Source organism: Crocodylus siamensis, chromosome 7, assembly GCF_052110815.1.
Source record: "Crocodylus siamensis isolate JL-2025a chromosome 7, ASM5211081v1, whole genome shotgun sequence".
Classification (NCBI taxonomy): Eukaryota; Metazoa; Chordata; order Crocodylia; family Crocodylidae; genus Crocodylus; species Crocodylus siamensis.
Genome location: NC_143401.1, coordinates 96,883,580 through 96,903,385, shown reverse-complemented (window position 1 = coordinate 96,903,385; position 19,806 = coordinate 96,883,580). Strand labels below are relative to the sequence as shown.

General features: G+C 62.2%; 1 protein-coding gene across 4 annotated transcripts; it reads right to left on the bottom strand.

Moving 5' to 3' along the window:
• Positions 1-8,329: 8,329 nt before the first annotated feature.
• Positions 8,330-18,098, bottom strand: KAZALD1 (Kazal type serine peptidase inhibitor domain 1). Of its 4 annotated transcripts, none has more exons than XM_090057830.1 (5): positions 17,954-18,098; positions 17,061-17,594; positions 14,618-14,778; positions 10,508-10,655; positions 8,330-9,885 (listed from the first exon to the last, which is right to left on the bottom strand). In XM_090057830.1, the coding sequence occupies exons 2-5, from the start codon at positions 17,524-17,526 to the stop codon at positions 9,794-9,796; spliced, it is 867 nt and encodes a 288-aa protein (XP_089913956.1). In that variant the 5' UTR covers positions 17,527-17,594; positions 17,954-18,098; the 3' UTR covers positions 8,330-9,793. The 4 variants fall into 4 exon arrangements, 3 of the variants coding, with proteins under 3 accessions (XP_089913956.1, XP_089913957.1, XP_089913958.1); XM_090057832.1 differs by lacking the exon at positions 8,330-9,885 and adding an exon at positions 16,492-16,615 and having other exon boundaries at positions 10,520-10,655; XM_090057831.1 differs by lacking the exons at positions 17,061-17,594; positions 17,954-18,098 and having other exon boundaries at positions 14,618-16,758.
• Positions 18,099-19,806: the final 1,708 nt, after the last annotated feature.

Here is a 19,806-nt window from a genome sequence, read left to right as displayed (position 1 = left end):
CAGGCTCTCCAGCCTGCACCGCTGCATTTCAATCCCACCCCTCCAGTCCAGCTCAGCTCGGTCCCCTCCCAAACTGCAATTGCATGGAGCAGAGCGTGTGTGTTGGCTGGCAGTTTTATAATAGGCACAACTCTTTGCATCTGGGGCTAAAACAGCCCACTGGAGTCGGGACCTGGCTAACAAACAAGCCCACCCATCTGCCCATGCACCCTGCACCATTCCCCATAGGAGCCCGAGGGCCTCCTGCACCAGCTTTTGAAGCCCCTGCACCTGAAGCATGCTGCCTGGGGGGGGGGGGGGGACAAGGCCAGGGAGGGGCTGGCATTGCAGAGCTGGGCTGGCTCAGCTGTAGGCAATCAGCACCTGTTAATAGGTGGGAGCTGACTGCCGTGGCTGTCCCCTATCAATCTATTGCTCTGGTGAAGAAAGGGTTAAAGCAGGTGATGGGAGGGGGGGGCTGGCGCATAGCACTGTGGGAGCCCTATGCCTGGGGGGTTTCACTCTAGCTGGTCGTGGGGGGTCAGGGAGACTAGGAGCTAGTTATTCAGGCTGATCTCAGCAGAGGCAGCATCCTGCTTTCTGGCGGTGTATGGGGGCGTCTTACGCATGGGGCAGGGGACCTTGGGTGTGATTCCCATTCGTGACACCCCAAAAAGGAGTCGGCCGGGCTCCGGGCAGGCAGCTGCTGGGCACAGGTAGCCCCCATGCTTCTCCCCAGTTGGGTCCCTGCTACTCCAGGCCCCCCTGGTCCCAGGCAGACCCCTGCCAGACCCTGGCCCGGCTGCGTAGGCATCACATGACGCCAGCAAGGGGGTCTGCTCCAAACAGCTGCTCCGGCTCCCCCAGTGTCTCTCAGGGCCCGCCGGGATAGCGCTCATTAAAGACGACCCAACTGCATCCAGAGCGCGCGTGTCTGTGCGGTGACTAATATTGGGAGCTGGCGAATGGTTATTAAACTCCCCTCTCCTGGCTTCTCATTGAATAATGAATTGGGTGTTGTGGCACGGGGCTGCTTATTAAAACCCAGCGGCACGTACCCGGTGGCTGCATTATTGGAAGTGAGGCCAGCAAGAGAGGGGAGTTTCCATTATACTCGGCGCAGGGAAGAGACGGGGCCATCAGCTCCCCAGGTTGGGTCACGTCAGTGGAGCAGTCCCGGTGGGGGGCTGTGCCTCGGGGTACAAGCCCGCTGCAGGACACCTGGGGCCCATCCTGGCTCTGCCACAGATGCCCCATACCACCTTGGGCGAGTTGCTTAATTTCAGCATGCCTCGGTTTACCCCGCTTGTAAAGCAGGGGGTGGCATTCCCATCCCTTGCAGGGAAGACAAGTAGTGGGAGACCTTGCAAGGGGAGGTGCTGTCTAACGAGCTGGCTCCCTGTTTAGCAGGAAGGGCAAGCCCATAAGAGAGCCAGAGAGAGGCCGTGTGGGTGAGCGTTTGAGGTCCTGGAGCCCCTTGCCCCTTTGAGGATATGCAAGCGCTTTACCACCATGCATGGAGTTAACCCCAGAGCCTTCATAGCAAGGAAGGAAGAACAAGCAGCCCCACTTTGCAAATGGGGAAACTGAGGCATGCCTCAGCTTCAGCTACCCTTGCAGCTAAAGCACAGGCTGTCTAGACAGGCGGAGCCTGCTTTGCCCTCTCCCCGCCTTACCCCTGTCGTCCCTCCACCCCGGCGTTTCTACCTGTGCCCTCCCAAATTGCATGCTGGTGCTGGGCGACTCCCGAAAGCATCCAGGATGGCACCAGCACTGGAAAGCTGTGCTGAGCTCCCAAATCTGCCAAGGCTGGGAGCATCGTGGGGAGGGGCGGGGGTCTGCATCTAGCAGCCTCTAGGTTTGCTTTCTCAACAGGTTTCTGTTGTGAAGTCTCGGGGGGCTTCTGGCTGGGAGTGAGGGGAGCCCAGAGCCTGTCCAGCCCTAACGAGTGAGGGTTGATGCTCGGCCACTTTCCCCTTGCAGCGGGGAGGTCTTTCTTCCTGCACCGCAGCGGCTTCCTGCCCCCAGAGACAGGCTACATCTGCCACACTGCTGAACATGACGGGGACACGTCCCCACGGCACGTGCCCACTCTGCTGCTAACTACATGGGCTGGGCATGCGTGCCCTAGCACCAGCCACCCGGGACACATCGAGTAGGGAGCATAGGATCATAGGGAAGTTGGGCTGCGAGAGACTTCACCAGGCCATGCAGTCCATCCGCCGGCTCACGGCAGGATCCCCCCTGACTAAACCATCCCAGGAAGTGTCCACCCAACCAGCTCCTGAAAATGTTGAGGATGGAGATCCCACCACTTCTCTGTGGTCCTGCCTGACCACTCTCCTCGTCTCCAGCTTTCACTGAACATCTGGTTCCTCCTCGTCTCCAGCTTTCACTTAGCATCTGGTTCACTTCCCGTGCTGCAGCTGGAGGCCGTAGCTCCTAGACCTCTCCCCTACGACCACAGAGAGAAGCCCATCTCCATCCTCTCTGCCGTCGCCCTTCGGGGACCTGGTGATGTCTCTGATCGACTCCCCCTCAGCTTTCTCTCCTCCGGATTCAATAACCCTAGGTCTTCCAGCCTGCCCTTATCAGTCCTGCCTCCCAGGCCACTAATCATTTGTGTTGTCCTGCGCTGGACTTCTTCCAAACTAGCCGTGTCCTTCACGAAGTGCGAGGCCCCACAACTGGACACGGGACTCTAGGTGAGGCCTCCCCAGGGCTGAATAAAGGGGAGGAATCACTGCGCTGGATTTGCAAGAATCAGAGCTCCTGTTAACACAGTCCAGGACGCTGCTGGCTTTTATTGCAAGAAGAGCGCGCTGCTGGCTCTTATTCAGCTCAGGGTCTCCTGCCACCCCCCGGCCTGCTCTGCAACGCTGCAACCCAGCTAGTCGTTCCCCGCGCTGGATTAGTGCATGAGGTTATTCCATACCCAGTCCTTGTCCAAGCCCATCCGGTTGATTTTGGACCAATTCTCCAGTCTCTCCAGGTCATTCTGGGCCCCAGCCCCGGCCTCCGGAGCACCTGCAACTGCACGCAGCTTGGTGATGGGCTGAGAGAGCTGTCTGCATCCGCAGCCTCTCGTTTCCCAGTGCAAACCCTTTGGAAACCCAGTGCCCCGTAAGCCCCCAGAGCATGGGTTTAGGCCGCCCTGCACCAAACCAGAGATGGCAGAGGGTGTCGGAGGGGGCTGCTAAACCTGAGCAGCAGCCCAGGGGTTCTCCAGGCTGCGGCTTTGTATGGATAGGACGCATCCACGGGACATCAAGGCAGGTCCACCCTATGATGCAGCCACCAGCTGGATAGCCCTCTTCATGCAGGGGCCCCTGGCCTAGCACCGCTGCCCCAGGCTGCAGGATTGGCCGTGGGGGGGGCCTGGAGCTGGCCGGCCGGCCCCAAAGGGCCGTTTCGGACGGTCCAGTGCCGTGAGGGGCTTTTGTCAGCAGGTGGCGGCATTTAGCGGCCGCGGGCTTGTGTCCCACCCGTGGCTCCGGCCTTCGTCTGCTCCTTCTTGGCCAAACTTCCCTGCCAGACGTACTGGGTTTACGCTGAGAAACCACAGCACCACCGCCAGCCTTTGGGGGCTGGTTTGGAGCCCTCAAAGCTCGGGTTTTCAGCTGGATTTCAGCCGGGCTTTTGCTTTTCCTATAAAACTCCCTCCCCCCCCGCTTGAAAAACGAAAAAGCCAACTAAAAACTTGACATTTCCCGAGACAAAAAAAAAAAAGATTTCCTCACTGTCAGCCCCTTTGCCGTGCGGTAAGTGGCGCAGCCCCCCCGGCCGGCTCTGATCCTGGCGGGTCGGGACCACTGATGATCTCCAAGTGCATTGAGAGGATGCAAAACCCTGGGTGATCTGGTTTGTGCCCATCTCGGGCCTACGCTGGCCCCTACGATGGCATTTCACTGTCGGTGCTCAGGGGCAAGGATGGGATATCCCCCCCCAGCCTCTGAAAGCAGAAGACAGGATCTTTGTGCCGGGAAGAAGGTGACGTGCTCCCCATCCCCGCCTGACCCCGGCCCCTTACGTCATTACACCATCTGGATGGAGCTGTTTCTCTGGCTGCCGTCATGGGTTGGCAACGCTGAGCGTGATGTGACCCTGCCGCTGGCCTGCGCTGGCGTGATCTCGGCTGGGTGGGGAGGGTTGTTGCAGCCGGAGACACGAGACACGTGACGGTGGCACAGGCAGGGCCTCGGAGCATCTCCTGGCGTCCTGCAGGCCCATTCAGGCACGTTAGGCGATGCCAGCATGCCTGGGAAAGGTAGTCCCCATGTCCCTGTGCCCCGTGCTGAGAACGGCTTGGCGAACGAAGCCTCCTGGGAGGGTCCCCATCCAAGCAGCTAAAGCCCCCTGGCCCAGCGGGGAGTCCAGAGGCATGCGAGCGGCAGCAAAGCAGGCGCGGGGCAGCTCGGTGCCGAGAGGGTTAATGGGAGCATCTGCGCAGCCAGCCCCAGCGCCTGCTGAACCAGCATCTTACCCCGGAGCAACAAATCGCCTTAATTAAGGCCGGTGGCAGTGACTGATTCTGGACAGCGAGCCCAGCCTCCGGGGCTCTTCCTTTGTAAGCGGGCTGAGCGCATTTCAGCAGGAGAGAGGATTTCTCTTGTGTCCCCCGCCCCCCCCCCCCCCCAGCAGCCAGCAGCCCCCTGCCAGCGCAGGGACGTGGGGCAGCTGGCCACAGGCCCGCGACCCCTCTGCGAGACACCTGCTCGGAGACACCGCCACCCCTCAGGGCCTTGCAAGCCTGCCTCTGCCCCCCCCACGGACTCGCTGCCGCCACGCGCCGTTCATGCTGCAGACGTGGGGCTCGTCCTCGGCTTCCTCCAAGGCGCTGGGTGCTGGCTGCAGCCCTGGAGGGCCCTGGCTAGAGGCTCAGATTAATGCTGCATTGGGGGCAGCAAGGGCTTGTCCCCCGGGTCCGACTGCTGTGGACTGGGGTAGTGGGGTTCACGGCCTTTGGCTGGGACCTCTCCTTGCAGCAGCATGCTTTTCCATGTGATGCCCGGTGCCGTGGTAGTTTTACGAAGAGTTTTGATTACGGATGTGTCTGCGCTGGTTTGGGCAGGGCTGGCCCTGCCTCAGGCAAGGGGCTGGACTAGATGGGACCTCCACAGACCCCTTCCAGCCCCGCGGCTCTTGAGTCTGTGATCCCCCGGGGTGGCATCCGGGGCGCGTGCTCCAGCTGGACATCTCCCCCGCCGGGTGCGCTGGGCAGCCGGGACCCCGCATTGCTTGCAGGTGCAGCACGGAGGCCGCAAGGAGACAGTGATCGCCCTTGTTTTCATTCGCTCTAGCCTGGTTGCAAAGCGCGTCTCCGCTGCCTGGATGCCCAGCCCAGCAAGGGCCTGCAGACGTCGCAGACCGGGCTGCACATCCCGTTCGCAAAGGGCACGAGCAGCCAGAGGCCCCGTTACTTCTGAACGACTCTGGGAAGGGGCAGGAGCGACGTCTATCGCTGCCCCCTGCTACCCTGCTGGCTTCGAATAACCCCCTGGCACGACTGTCTTCCCATCCCGCAGCCCACGCTGACCCGTGGTAGCGCTGGGGGGGGCAGACTGCGTCCCCCACCTGTCGCCGGGAAACTGAGGCACAGAGCGGCAACGAGACTTGTTCCACAGGGCGTCTGTGGCAGAGAAGGTGTCCCAAGTCCTAGGCAATGCCCAAACCACTCCAGCTTCACAGTTTCATAGTTGTTAGGGGCTGGGAGGGACCTTGCAGATCATCGGGTCCAGCCCCCCGCACTGCCCCTCCCAGCCCAGCCCCAGCCCTGGGTCTACCTATTTTAAGCTGGGTCCTTGCCCAACTCCATGCCCTCCCCGGCTGGCTCTCTCCAGCTTCTCCAGGCCCCGAACCACAAATATTATTGCTATTAAACACACGTGAGAGCCTGGAGCGAGGCCTGGGAAAGGCGGGCGTAGATGGAGGGCAGGTTTCTCTGTCCACCCCAAGGCTTGTCGTGACAGGGAGGCAAAAAGCTCTTGCTGGGCAACCCCCGGCCCAGTAAATGTCCCCTTGGTCCAGCTCTCTGCACTGGGGCAGCTTCCCTTCCAGGCCCAGCTCCCACCGAAACCAAGGGCATCTGTTTTGAATCCAGCCATGGGTTTTGGGAGGTCCAAACCCTCTGGCCAGGCCCCAGATGGTAGCAGGTGTTTGTCGTGGCCACCGTGGTGGGCAAAGACCTCCAGAGCGAGGGGCACCGTCGCTGGGGGCAAAATTGTGGGGGTCTATAGCTGCGTAGACTGGAATAAACTGGGAGGCACTGGTGGGGCTGTCCCACTCCCTGAAACCACGGCTCCCGGCCCAAAAGCCACCCCCGTGAAACCAAAACCATGGGGGAGCAGGAGGGAGGCACGTGGCCACGCCGACCCACACGTGGCCCACGCTCGGCGCCCCGTGGCGGCCGCTGTTGACTTTGGCCCGAGGAGCGGGACGAGGGCTGGCCCAGCCTCCGTGGCTGCGGGGCTCCTCTCCGCCTGCCAGCGCTGAACAAAACCCTTTGATTTGCCAGGTCGTGGCTCTCCGCCAGCACTAAAGACCCGAAGCGCGAGGGGGAAAGCAGCTGGGAACGGCCCGACGTCCGGGCCCGTGTCTGACGCAGGTGGCAAGCCAGGCCGGGCCAAATCCCGGAGGGTGCCGACCCGGTCCCTCCTCCGAGGCCCATGGGGCTGCTCCACGCCCGCTCAGCTCGGGATTTGCCCTGGGGCTTGGCCTTGCGCCCTTCCAGCGACCTGTGGCAAGGCTCGAGTGGCCGCTGTCCACGGCGAGTCTTTTCCCAATGTGCGACCGGCATAAAGCCCCAGGTCCCGGAGTCAGGGGATTTCCTAAAAAAAACATGTCTCCACTTGCTTTAAAAATCAACGTGTTTCCCTCTTTCCTGGTTGTGGGGGAAAAGCTTGGCCCCAGTGCCCCCTCAGGGCTGGCAGATCCCCACACGGCTTGGTTTTATTCAAATCTTATGGTTTTTAATTGATTGTTTGGGGCCGGTGGGGTTGGCGGTGCAGAGAGAGGCCCCTCACGGCTGCTGGCGGGCAGGAGCTTGGCTTGCGCGAACGCGCGGCACCTTCATTTGGCGCCAGCCCTGTCCAGGGCACGGCTCTCAGCCCAGCTCTGAGGAGCAAACTCCCCCTGCATCCCAGTCAGAGGGACGCAGCGGGGTTGCGGGGCACTGGGAGCCCTGGACTCATGCACCGGCGGGGGCCGCGGGTCAGGGCGGACATGCATCAGCTAAGCCCCGCAGTCAAGGGAGACTGGGGTTGGGATTGAGGAATAAGGAGCCGATTTCCGTCAGTGCAGGTCTCTGTTACAGCTGGCCATCACCCACGCTCTCGTCTTCTCCTTTCCCCGGCTCCATCTCCCCGTGAAACATCTCTGCCAAGCTGCGAACAGGGCATCGCGCTTCCTCCGAAGCAGGCACGCTGCATCGCCAACTAGACCCCAGGGAGCACCCCGAGGCCTGTCATCCGAGGTCTTCCCACAAAATAAACCCCACTCATTCCTCCCGCAGTGGTTTCAGGCCCCCGGCAGACAGCAAACTCAGGCAGACGTCGCCGCATCGATCCCCTGAACTGTTGCGGTCCGTTTCTCGCCTCCTCTTTTTTGCTTTTTCCTTTTAACTGGAAACTGAGTTTCCAAAGACCAGCTGAACCCCCCGGGGAAGGAAGCAGAGCGCCATACCGCCCTGTGCTGGCTCCATCTCACCTCTGGCCCGGCCGAGTGGGTAAGAGCGTGCATAGCACATCGTCCAGCTAGTTCGTCTGCAAGGCTCGCCCGCGACTGCAGAGCATCAGTGACCCCTTCTCTCTCGAACGCGGGCTCACCCCCAGATTGTCGGCCTGTTTCCCGAGCTCCTGGGATGTCTCCTTGACTCTGCTGAAAACCTCGCTAGGCTGGAAGCGAGTCCGCAAAGACGCCCTGCTGCTGCCGCGAAAAGCAAAGCCAACCTCTCGCAAGCAGGGAGGTCCGTCTCCGGCTTGCAAAGACCGCGCCTTGCCATCCTGCGGTTCTCGGGGGCTCCAGAAGTGCAATGCAGCCAGAGGTTCAGGACTTAACAAGGCTGGCACCACTTCTCAGACGCTTCTTCTTCGTGGAGGCTGGATACTTCACCGCCAAGCCCCACAACATTCACTGGGACACGCGCACACACCATACTGACCCACGCGGAGGGATACAAACCCACGTGTCCTGCTCGAGTGGCATTCGCTTCTGAACCCCTCCCGTCCCCTGCGTGCCACGCTGGGCAGGGGGGCTGCGTCAGGGACAGTGACGCCTGCTCTGTGCTGGAGGCTGGTCTGGATGCGACCCGGGGTCCCTCTGCAAGGGAAGAAAACCCACGGATACAAAGAAGGGGAGATGGAAAAAACCTTTAATACCCTGGGGAGAGTCACAACGTGGTGCTTCTGTACAATGTGGTGGCAGACCAGGAGAAGGGGATCTTATACCGCCAGGACCCTGTTAAAACTCAGCCCCTGGGGTCTCCGGACTGGGATCACAGCAGTGCAGTAGCTGGGGGAGCAGAGCTGGACACCAGGGCCAGGAGGGAGGAAATGTTTCTCCCATCCCATGAAAAAGCTCAACGATTCCAAAAATCCCAAATCAGACCAGAAAAACAACATTTCTTTGCAGTCTAAAAATAATCATAAACACTCAGGGTGGGGCCAGCCAAGGGCCCTGCTGCCAGTGCGACCTTTCTGAATGTATAATTAGCTTAATTGGGAAATGCCAGGCCCTCTGTAGCCGCACAGCAGGCACTGTCCACGTGGAGATGACTTCAGCCAAACGCTTGGCAACTGAGACTGCTTTTCCCCATATGCTCCGGAGTCGAAGCCGCGCGGAAACCACGGGAAGCGTTGGGGTTTAGACCAATGCGTGTTTTCAGCATTAAAAATAACCTCCCAGCCCAGCTCAGCTGGAAACGCGGAAGCTGCTCGGCCCGGGGTATGTTAGCGCAGGGAGTCTCACCCGGGGACGCCGTGAGAGCCGTGGAAGGGGGTCGCTCCGGGTCATCGGTCACTGCGAGGCGTGCAAACCCCTCCACCTCTCAGCCCAGAGGTTGCAGACAGGAATCCAGAGAGTCACACGCCTCCTGCCCTCGGTGTCATTTCGGAGGTCTTTGCAACAGAAGAAAGGCCCTGCTGTTTTCCCACAGCCAAGAAAGCAACGCGCTGGGCCTGGAGTCTACCACGGGGTGCCCGGAGTCTAAAAAGGGTTGAGCACCACCACGGTCCTCCGCTTTGCTGCTGGAAGGCCAGATCCTGCACGCCGTTCCCATCTGATCAGGTTTCCGGCAGGTCCTTCGCAAGGCGCATCCGTGGTAGCGAGCCTCCCCGATGCTCACTTCTAGTTGTGCTGGCTGCCGGAGGCTCTTCGTCTTGGGGATGTGGTTTCATGCTTCTCCCGAGCCATTTGTTCTTGGGGGTGGCCAAAAAGCACCGCTGGGCCTGGTCTCTCCATACCGATTTGGGAGCTGGATGGGGAAGCAATGGCTTGGCCTCTCCGGACTCACTGTGGATGTGCCTTGCACAGCTGAGACCCTGCCTGGGGTGTCCCTGATGCCTGGGCACCAGCTCCCCCAAGCCCCCAAATCAATAGCACTCCCCCCTTTCCCCCTCCCCCGCCCTCCTGTCACCCCCTTCACCCAGCAAAGGGGCGCGTCGTAAAATGACCCCCCCGGAGGACCACGCAGAGGAGTTTTGAGCTGGGGGGTCAGCTCGTGAGATCCCCCCAATACTTCCCCACCGAGGCCCGGGGGAAATGCTCCGGTGCAGGCAGTCTGGGCGGTGAGGAGGAGCCCAGCACCCGCCGGGAGCCGCTAGTAATAGTCCTCCAGCTCCTCGCTGTCCAGGTAATCCTCCGGCCCCGGGCGGGGGTTTGGCAGGAGCAGCCCCGTCACGTTCAGCTGATCTGAAAGTGCAGCAGAGACACCACGGCCGATGGGCCCATCTCCTCTCCGCTGCACGGGACCAGCACCCTCTCCCTCCCGCCTTGCTGCCTCCACCCTGCAGCCTGTGGGCAGGCGGTCAAACACCTGCCCCGGGGAAGATCCAGGGGGTCTTGCAACTCCGGACCCAGACCGCCGCATGCCACCCACGGTGAGCTCTGGTCAGGGGGTTAATTCATGCACGCCATGAAATGGCATCAGCTCTTTCATCCTGGCGGGTCCCCGGGCCTGGTGTCAGGTGCTGCAGAGGGTGCTATAGGAACCCTGCCCCCCTCGCCCATAGGGACGATGCTCAAATTACCTCCCTACCACGGGGGGTCATTTGGGGCATCAGGGAGTCAAGCCCAGAAGCAGGAGGTTGACTGGCTTTATCCCCATTATCCTTCTTCCTACGACTTGGCCAAAAGGCACCCCGTACTCCCCAGAGCCTGGCATCGCCTCTTGCTAGTGGATAACAACCTACTACTGCCGCCGGCTAGAGCAGCTGCTCCCTTATTCCCCTGTTGCGGACGCCCCACGGACTGCCCTGCCCCACAGCCCACCCCCACCCCGATAAGCCCCTCCGGCTGGGAAAGCCTCGCTTACCCGGCGTGAGCACCGTCAGGCTGGCGAGCGCCATCGCCTGCCCAACCTTGTTGCGGGCGAAGCAGCGGTAGGTGCCCTCGTCCGTCACCCGCACGGCTTGGATCTGGAGCCACGCGGTCACCTCGTACTTCTGGGGGCCGCCCCGAAACTGCAGGGAGATGCCGTGGGGTAACGTCAGCAGGGCGCAGACCAGGCAGCGCAGACCACCAGGCCCCTTCTGCATCTGAGTGACTGGAGGAAAACTCCCCCCCGTGTCGGGACGGTCTCCCAAGGCTGCCGGAGTATTCACTGTGATGGTGCATCCAACTGGAGCTTTGGGTTATATTGGGCAGTTTTCTCTATCACCACCTCAGTTCTCTCCAAAAGAAAACCCAGAATTTCTTTTCCTGAAATGCCAGGTGTGTGCAGCGGGAGACCCCTTTTCTGTGACTGCGGGACTACCAAGGGTCCGAGTCCACGATGGGGCCTGGAGGGAGCCCTTGCCCCTTCTCTGCCATGCTTCTCCCAGATGCACGGTCTGTTCCCAGAAGCAGCTCGGTCTGATCACAACGATGAGCACGGGAGAGAAGAGGGATAGGGAGGGCCAGCTTCAAGGGACCTGAGATGCACGGGCCAGGGATCACACCCAGTGCTAACAGCTAGGAATAACCCTAGGAAACAACCATGGTCGCAGGTCATGCCTCAGTTTCCCTGCTCCCTACTCAATTGGCCAAGAGATGGTTATCCCAGAGAAATGGGCAAGAATACGGACCTCTATACCTGGGCTGTATCAAAAGCAGAGGGGTGGGAGTCTAGGACTTGTCCCGAACCCTGAGGACAGGCTCCGAGGGGCCTGGGACCTCATCGCTGCTGGACGTGGCTGCTCTCGGTCATGTTGCCTGGCTGCTGATATCCCAAGACACCGGTGTTTAGTTCAGAGGAGCTTGTTTGGACTTCTCTTGTACTTCTTCAGATAAAATAAAAGCCCTGAGAGTCGACCTTGGGGTAACACCGGGAGACTCCCTTGGGTGCACGAGCCAAGTCCTGCCTCTGCCAGGCCCAGGACAGTGCTCTAAGGAAGCACAACGGGACCAGCACTATCCCCGGTGCAACTCAGCAGGGCTTTGCCGGTTGCCCCCCATCCCACACTTTCTGCTCCGTGTCAAGGGGTTGTAAGCCTACCCCAGGCTGGGGTACCGATGCTCCTGCTGGCACCAACCCCGCAGGGTCCTGGCTGGAGGGTCTTGCCCCTGCGCTCGGGCTCAAACCGATGCCGCATTTGAGGTCAGGAAGAGATTTCCATCCTGCTCAAATTGGTGTGGATTTCGGGTGGGGGGGGTTCGCCTTCCTCTCTAGCAGGTCTCCCGAGCATCCATTAACAACCTTTTAGAGAGCAGGACCCTGGCCACCGCAGTCCCCCTGCCCTCCCTGTGACAGGTTCAGCTGTGATGTCTTGGTGGTGTCAGGGCTGATGGGAGTTTTCCGAAGAGTTGACATGACGGGTTTGTCCGGGCTGGTTTGCACAGGGCTGATCCTGCTTCAGGCAGGGGTGGGACTAGACGTGACCCCGCCGCTCTGTGCTTCTGCTACCAACGTCTGCAGGGGTCTAAGCAGCACGGCGGCTCCGGCTGTTGAAGGATAACAGCCTCCTACTGCTGGGGAAGCAGCTGGCACGTGCACACACACACACACACGCGTGCGCGCGCACTTCCCTGGACTGATTTGGCAGACCTAGGAGATTGGGATACAAAAGTCTCCCTCTAGCGGCCCGGTGCAGGCAGAGGTACCAGCACGGAGGCCGGAGCTCCTGCAAGAGGCAGGTGACGGGGGATAATAGGATGCTGAGGGAGCAGAGGGATCCAGAGCCATTTCCCAAAGCCAGCTCTTCCGTGCATGGCCCTGTCAACATCCCCGTCCCCCAACCCTTGCAGCCGGCCGGGAAAGGAGCTGCTGGCAGCGAGCAGAAAAGCAACCGAAATGCTTTTCAGATGCGGAGATCTCTGGCATTCACAAGGGACCAGGAAAGCCCTAGCCGGCTGCCTCGGGAGGCGCGGTTCTCCCGCGGGACATGCAATAGCTGCGCCGGGGAGGCCTCTCGGCAGACCTGCAGCCAGGAAAGTGCACTGCCTAAGGGTGGCCCGGGAATGGTACCTGGGCCCACCCTGCAGCACCAGTCCCCCACCCGTCTGCACGTGCTGCCAACGAGCCGCGGCCTCTGCGGCCAATATGGGCCTCGTTAAAAAAAAAAAGCCGTTAGCATTTTCTGCTGCTCGCTTGTACAATTTAGGCCAGGCGGGAGGGGAAAGGGGGGTGGAATGGAAAAGTGCATTTCCTTCAGTCCCCCTAGCTGCTTCCTCTTCTCCTTTCTCCTTATTTTGCAGCATCCTAGAGCCGTGGGGCTCGTCCAACCCCTGCCTGAGGCAGGATCAGCCCTGTGCAAACCACCCCAGACAAACCCCTTGTCTAATCTCTTAATGAGATGACCGTCAAGCCTGACACAACACAAGAAATCGCACCTGAATCTGCCACAGCGAAGCAGGGGACCGTGGTCTATACCGCAGAACATCCCCGCCACAGACCACAGGCCTGAGCCCCCACTGTCTTTTTTCCCCTAATAAAACCCCAGCTTGCTACCTCCATGTTATGGGGCTTCATTCAGGCAACCACGAGCCTGCGTGCAAGGGGGGAAAGGGCTAGAAAGATGCTCTCCTGGCTTCAAACCCTGACCCTCTGCATGCCGCAGGCTAATGGCAAAGAAGGGCAGGGACCCCCGTAGTTAACAGCACGACCATTTTCGTTGCCCTCCTCTGGACTCCCTCCAGTTTGCCCACACTCTTTCTGCAGTGGACGCAGCTCTGCAGAGATCCAGCTTAAACCTGGCTTTGCCCAGGCCTTTTCAGTCCCTCTGGTCCACGGCTGCTCTGGAACACACTTTGGCCCAAGGTGCCTGCAGGCCAAGCGAGGAGCACTGGGACAGCGATCGTCCTACAGACCAGCCAGGATTCAGGGGAGCCACTTCAGCAGGAGACAAGGCCGTGCCCGGACCCTGTGGCCCTTCCTTCCCGCAAATAAGCTCCTCTTTCTGGAGCTGAGTTGCACTGAACTCTGACCGCACTTTCTCTCCCAAACCATAATTTCCCCCTGCAGCCTTCCTGCCGACCCCGCCATCGGGCTTCTCCAGCCTGCAGCTTCCGTGTCATCATCTTTTAATAGATGGGTGCGACGCGGCCGCCTGCCCGCTTGTCTCCTGGGGCTGCCGAGGTGGCACTTCAGGCAGGATCTCAGCCAGCTGAGACGCCTCCCTGGATGTCAGACACACAGGAGCTGCTTGAGGGTGCAGCTGGACAGACCGCGGTGTCTACAGAGCCTCCCACCTGCCTGCAGATTTTATTTTTCAGCTAAAAACAGGTGTAGAAATAGGTGCCAGCCAAGTGCTGGGTGCATTCTCCAGGCCCTCAGAGAGACTTGATTTGGTTATACAAACCTGATTAGGAGATGTTCACTTAAGCGGGTGCATCTACACGTGCATTCATGTTGTTTTCCTAATGCGCATTAAATTTAGTACTTCCAATGTGAGGTGCTAAATAAATGCACATTAGGCTGCCTTAATGCACAGTATTGAAAACACATGCTTTTTAAGTGACCCTTAATGCTCAGTAGCCTATTTTAGTGTGCATTCATGCAATTACAAAATTGTTCTTTTTATGAGACACTTTAATGCGCAGTAAAATAGGCTACTGCGCATTAAAGAGCATGTGTAGACATGCCCAGTATTTTGATAACAGGGCCAAAAGAAACAGCAGCTTTGGACTATTATTGCCCTAGTGCACCGTGTTCTTTATGCTTCATATATAATAGGGTAAATAAATGTGCATTTCTATAGCGCTGTATTTGTGTTTGCTTCTTTCTTGAACTGAATGTTATAGCCCCAAGCAGGCCCCTGGCATCTTAGGAAAGCTTCTAGCTTGTTTTTTAACTGAAGAAAAACTAGGTCATGTTATATGGGATGACACAGCTCATCGCCTGCACCCTGCTTTTATCAGACCCTGGATCCGGCCCTTGCCTCCGAGACACTAAGAGTCGGGGCGTTGTTTGAGGACCGCACGTCCCACCGCCCCCACAGCCCCTCACCTGGACGGAGATGTGGGGGTCATCTCCCGGGAGCAGCATCTCCGTGCCGTCTTTCCTCCACTCGATGGACGCCATGGGGTAGGCGAAGACCTCGCAGCCGAAGATGACGTCCTGCCCGGTGACGTTCCAGACGTCGTAGGGAGGGGACAGGATCTGGGGCTCTGCGGGGGGACGGGGGAGAGGGGAGACGTGGTCAGGAGCCAGCCCAACCCTCATGGGCCCCGTGGCCCGGAGCTCACGGGCTCTGTCCCACCACGGTTGGGTCCCACGACCACCCGGCAATCCTGCTAGGTGCCCCCAACGCCCCTCCCCAGTTGCACCCTGCAGCCATGCGACTCCCACGGCCATGCAGCGCTTGCAGGCTCCTCTGCCCCCATCCACGCATCCCAGGAGCCAGAGCCCCCGGCATGGACCGGGCAGGAAAGCACATCTCCAGGGGTCTTTCCTGGCCACCCGTGATGCTGCAGGGACCCAGGGCTGTGGTGGGCACAGGCTAAGGCTGGCGGCACAGCGCCAGGAGCAGGGGAGCCAGCGGGGCCGATTAGCAGCTGCCAGGAGTGGGCAGGTCCCCCCAGCAGCCGGCAGGCCATCCCAAGGAGGCACTTGATTTGAACAGCCGTGGAGCCCGCGACAGGAGGCGAGAGCCGGAGCCTGGGGCCCCGGGATCCAGCCGAACAGCTGGGCTGGGTTGTTAACGCTGCGTCGAGGCAGTGACAGGCCCGGGGGTGCACGGGGCGGCGTGGTGGGGGCTGCCACGGCTGACAGCTGGCACAGGGCCTGGAGGGAGGTGCAGCGGGGACCTGGGGAAGGTCTGGCCCTTGCCACGTGCTCTGCCCTCGCTGGCCAGGAGAACAGCACATGTGCCTCTTCTTCCCCGTCTTTGCAAACTCCCCCCCACGTGATCTCCAAACTCGGGTACCCCGATCCTTCATCCTTTCCTTCATGCTTGTTCCCCACCTTCCCCAAGGCCCACCAGCACATAGCCAACGGGAGGCAAAGGAGCTAGCACCATCGGGCACGGCAGCTGCTGACATTAGGTTCCAGAGTCAACGCGGCGGCACCAAAAGTGGCCAGAGCCCTCTGCTTCCCCAGGGCATTGAGCCGAGCAGCTCAGCGGAGGTTTCCTCCCCAAGATGTTTAATGCAAGCAAACTGTGCAACAAATACTGGACTGGGAGGGAAGCAAAGCTCCCCCAGGCTGCATGGACCACAAGCGGGGATTCCCCCTAGAAACAGGGAGGCTTGCTTCCCAAGCGGGTCTAGGCCGGGGTGGAACAAGCAGGCCTGGCTTGGCCCGACCCCGCAGCTCCTCACCAGCTTCCCAGCGTGGTCTGCGCTGGGTAGAGCCAGCTCAGGGCCGCCCGGCTTCCTCCAAAACCTGCCCCAAGAGCAGAGCAGGGTGAACCCCTAAGGAAGCCGCACAGCTGGATGGAGCGGAGCCACGTCCTTCCCCGGCTGGAGGAGGGGGAAGAGCTGGAGGGGACGGTACGGGGCCGGGGCTGTTTGCAAAGACGAGCAGAGGGAAAGCTCTCAGCTCTGCTGGAAACGAAGCTGTCCGGAGGCCAAGACGGCACTGGCAGCCCCGCATCCAGCGTCCGGCGGCTTCCTGGCTCGTGCTGTCCTGGCTCCCCCGGGCAGGGCTTGTGGCATTATAACCAGGCAGCAGGGACCGGGGGCAGGGCTTCAACTCCTCCAGGGCCTTCTCAGGGGTCCCGGCTTGGGCAGGTCCCCTCTCCAGGTGGGTTCCTCCTCCTGCCTGCGCCTGCCTTGTCTGTCGGGGTTGGCACCTCCTCGGGGCAGGGGGCAGGACAGCTTCTCCGGGTGTGTGCAAGGGGGCACATGCACGTGTGTGTGTGCGTGTACTCAGAGCCTTACACGATGCAACTTGTGGGTGCTACTGAAGTACAGCTCGTGCCTCTTGCAGCCCCTCCATGAAGGACATGGACCAATGTCTTGAAGTTGCAGCAGAGCAGGTTTAGATGGAGAGCAGGAAACATTTCTGCACCGCGAGAGCAGAGGCGCTGGGGCTGGGCTGCGCCCATGCTCCCGCGGCGCCGACCCCGCAGGGTCCCGGCGGGAGGGTCTTGCCCCCGCACTCAGGTTCAGCCCCGCGCTGCACCGGGGCAGGAGGGGATTTCCCCCCGCTCAGACGGGGCTCGCCTTCCTCTGCTGCAGGGCACGCCAGGGCCACCCCCGAAGCCCCCTGGCAGCAGCAGGATGGCGGCACCCGCGGCCCCCCGCACCCCGGGGCGATGCCTGGGGCTGGTCGGGGCGACTGCCTCGTGCGGCCCCAGGGTCAGACACGGGGTCCGGCTGGGCTGACCCTGCCCTGGGCCGGACGTGGCCCCGCAGCCCCCTGCCCGCCCCGCGGCGCTGGGGTTTCCTGCAGCGGCTCGCGGCGCAGGCCCACGGCGCGCGCCCCCGCGAGCGAGCCCCGACCCTACCTGCTTCGCAGGGCCCCTCGTGGGCCACGGAGAGGTTGGCCTGGGGCCGCGCCCGCGCCGCCTCCTGGAACCGGCAGACCTGGGCGTAGGTCTTGCCGTCGGAGCCGCACAGGGCCTGGCCCGAGAGGCAGGTGCACTGGGGCTCGGGCACCTCTCCGCGCCGCAGGTCCCCGGCGTCGAGCCGGCACTCCAGGTGCTCCCCGCAGCGCCCGTAGAAGTGCTGGGCGCCGTCCAGGTCGCAGATCTGCCCCTCCAGGTTGGCACACTCCCAGCAGCAGTCGCAGGCGTCGCGGACCAGCCCGGCCAGGCAGCCACGCGGCGCCGGGCAGGCCTCGGGGCGGCAGGCCGCGCAGCCCTCGCCCTCCTCCAGCAGCCGCAGCCAGCCGCGCTGCAGGTAGCCGGGCAGCGCCAGGGCGCCGGGCAGCGCCAGCCAGAGGGCGAGGAGCAGCGGGCGGGCTCCGGGCATGGTCGCCAGCTCCGGGGGCCCAGAACCAGGCCGCGGCCGCCCCTCTGGCCCGCCGAGCCGGGACGGACCTGCGGGGGAGAAAGAGCTGCGTTTGGGGGGCCCCTTCCGCTGCACGCGTCGGGGGCCCAAGCCACCCCGCCGGTGCCAGGCCCCCAGGCCCCCGCGCCGCCGAGCACGGGCGCAGCTCGGTGCACGGGTGAGGGGCCTCCCGCAGCGGGAAGGCCGGACACCGAGGGGGCCCCCGACCCCTGGGGCATCCCGCCCCCACCGGGCTCTGCCAGAGGCCAGCGAGGGACCGGGCGTCCCCCCTCCCGGCCCCCTAGCTCTGACCGCCCGGCCACCCTCCCCTCCCTGCCTGGGGGGCAGGACCCCGGGTCCGGCTCCTGCTGCTCCGGCCCCCCAGCCCCGGGGGCTGCGCAGCGCCTACCTCGGCGATGCCTCTCGCAGTGGCTCTGGCCCGGGGCGGCAGCGCTGATGTCAGCCTGAAATGTGACTCCTCCGCCCTGCCCTCCCCTTCGCCGGCCCCAGCCAGCTGCGCCGGGCGGGGAGCAAAAGAAGCCAGTGGGGCAATCCTTTGGGAGGAGGGGGCAAGCTGGTGACGGGGGCAATGCACCCAGGAGGCCTTGTACCCAGAGCCGGCCAGGGCATAGCCACCCCGGGGAGAGGGGGCCGGTGCCAGCCCCCGCACGGCCTCCTCCCAGCTCCGCTTGGGTCCAGAAGGACCCGGCTCTGGGTAAACTGAGGCAAGCCGGAGCTGAGCTGGGCTAGCGCCCGGTTGGGGTCTGCACACAGGAGAAGTCGGGGCTCAGGCCTGGGCTTAGCGAGCATCCAGGAAGGAGGAGAAGCAGGTGGGGAGATGCAGGTTTCTGCCCCCCCCCCAGCTCGGGGCGTGGGGAAGGTTTTCCCTGCAGCCCCCCAGGCCGGGTCTCCGCGCCGCGCTGCAGGCCTGCCCCTGGAAGCAGCCCCCGCCTGGGCCTCCCGCTCCGGCCTGCGCCCTTTGCAAGCCAGGGGCTTTTCCCGCCAGCTCTGCACGCCAGCCCCTTCCTCCCCTCCCGCGGCTTGGCCAGACGCTGCCTTTCCTCTGGCCTGAACCCGCAGAGCCCCCCTCCCGCTTCCCAGCCTGCCTCGCACTCCTGCTGCTCGCACAGACGACTCGGGGGGCTCGAGAGCAGTGCCCACGTTCGGCTGGAGCCCCAGGGCAGCCCCCATCCCGCTCCAAAATGAGGAAAAGCAGCGCAGTCCGGTAGTGGGAGCAGCCAGCGAGACCCTGTTCTGTGCCTCAGTGTCACCGCCTGCATAATGGGTATGAATGGGAGAGCTGCTACAGTGACTCAGACCAGCAGCTGGCAGGTCCCAGAGCTCATCTGGCATCAGGCTCTGAGCTTGGGAGAGGATGAAAGGGAAAGGCGGAGGGGAGAGAGGACAGTCCAGGGTCCAGGCTCCTACACAAGCTTTATTCTCCAGCCAAAGCAGCCTGTGACAGCCCCCCGGAGACGCACAGCTCAGAGCCACGTCCCCCCCCAGCGGCTCATCTTCCCGTGTCTTACGCGCCAAAGACAGCCCCAAAGGAAGCAGCCCCCGGCATCGCCCCCGCCTCTGCCCCCAGGATGCAAGGGAGCCGCGGCCGCCAACGTCCTGCTGCTGCCGGGGGGTCGTGGATGCTGCAGGGAGCCCAGGCCCAGGCCGTGCCCCCGCTGCAGAGGAAGGACACCCCCCCCGCCCCATGCAGACCAGTCTGAGCAGGGGGGAAATCCCTTCCTGCCCCAGTGCAGCGTGGGGCTGAGCCGGAGCGGGGGGCAAGACCCTCCCGCCAGGACCCACAGCCAGACTCTGCAGCCGGGACCCTCCGTGTCACCAGAAACAGTCGTTTCTTTCCAGTCCGTGTCCCGTTCCTGCGGGCGCCGGCCTGTCCCAGCCCAGAAGCAGCCGCATTTCCACCAGGGGTGAACAGGGCCTTTGCAGCGATGGACTCTGCGTTCAAACCCCCGTTGCAAACCCATGCCGCACCAGCAGGCCGGGCCCAGGGTCTTCTCCCCGTCACCGAGAAAATTCAGTGCCGTGCTTTACCCCTTGCGTGATGTCCAGGGGCTGGGAGGTGTCATGGGGACATATAAGACCAGAGCTGTGCGGGGATGGAAGGGTGTGCATGGAGATGTACGTGGCTGGATACACGCATGATCCCAGAGCCTCGTGTGCGAGTTCAAACCTGGCCCTGGCAGCAGGTCCAGCAGCCAGAGCTGGAGGAGGAAGCCCTAGGGATGGGCGGAAAACCTGAGCGCC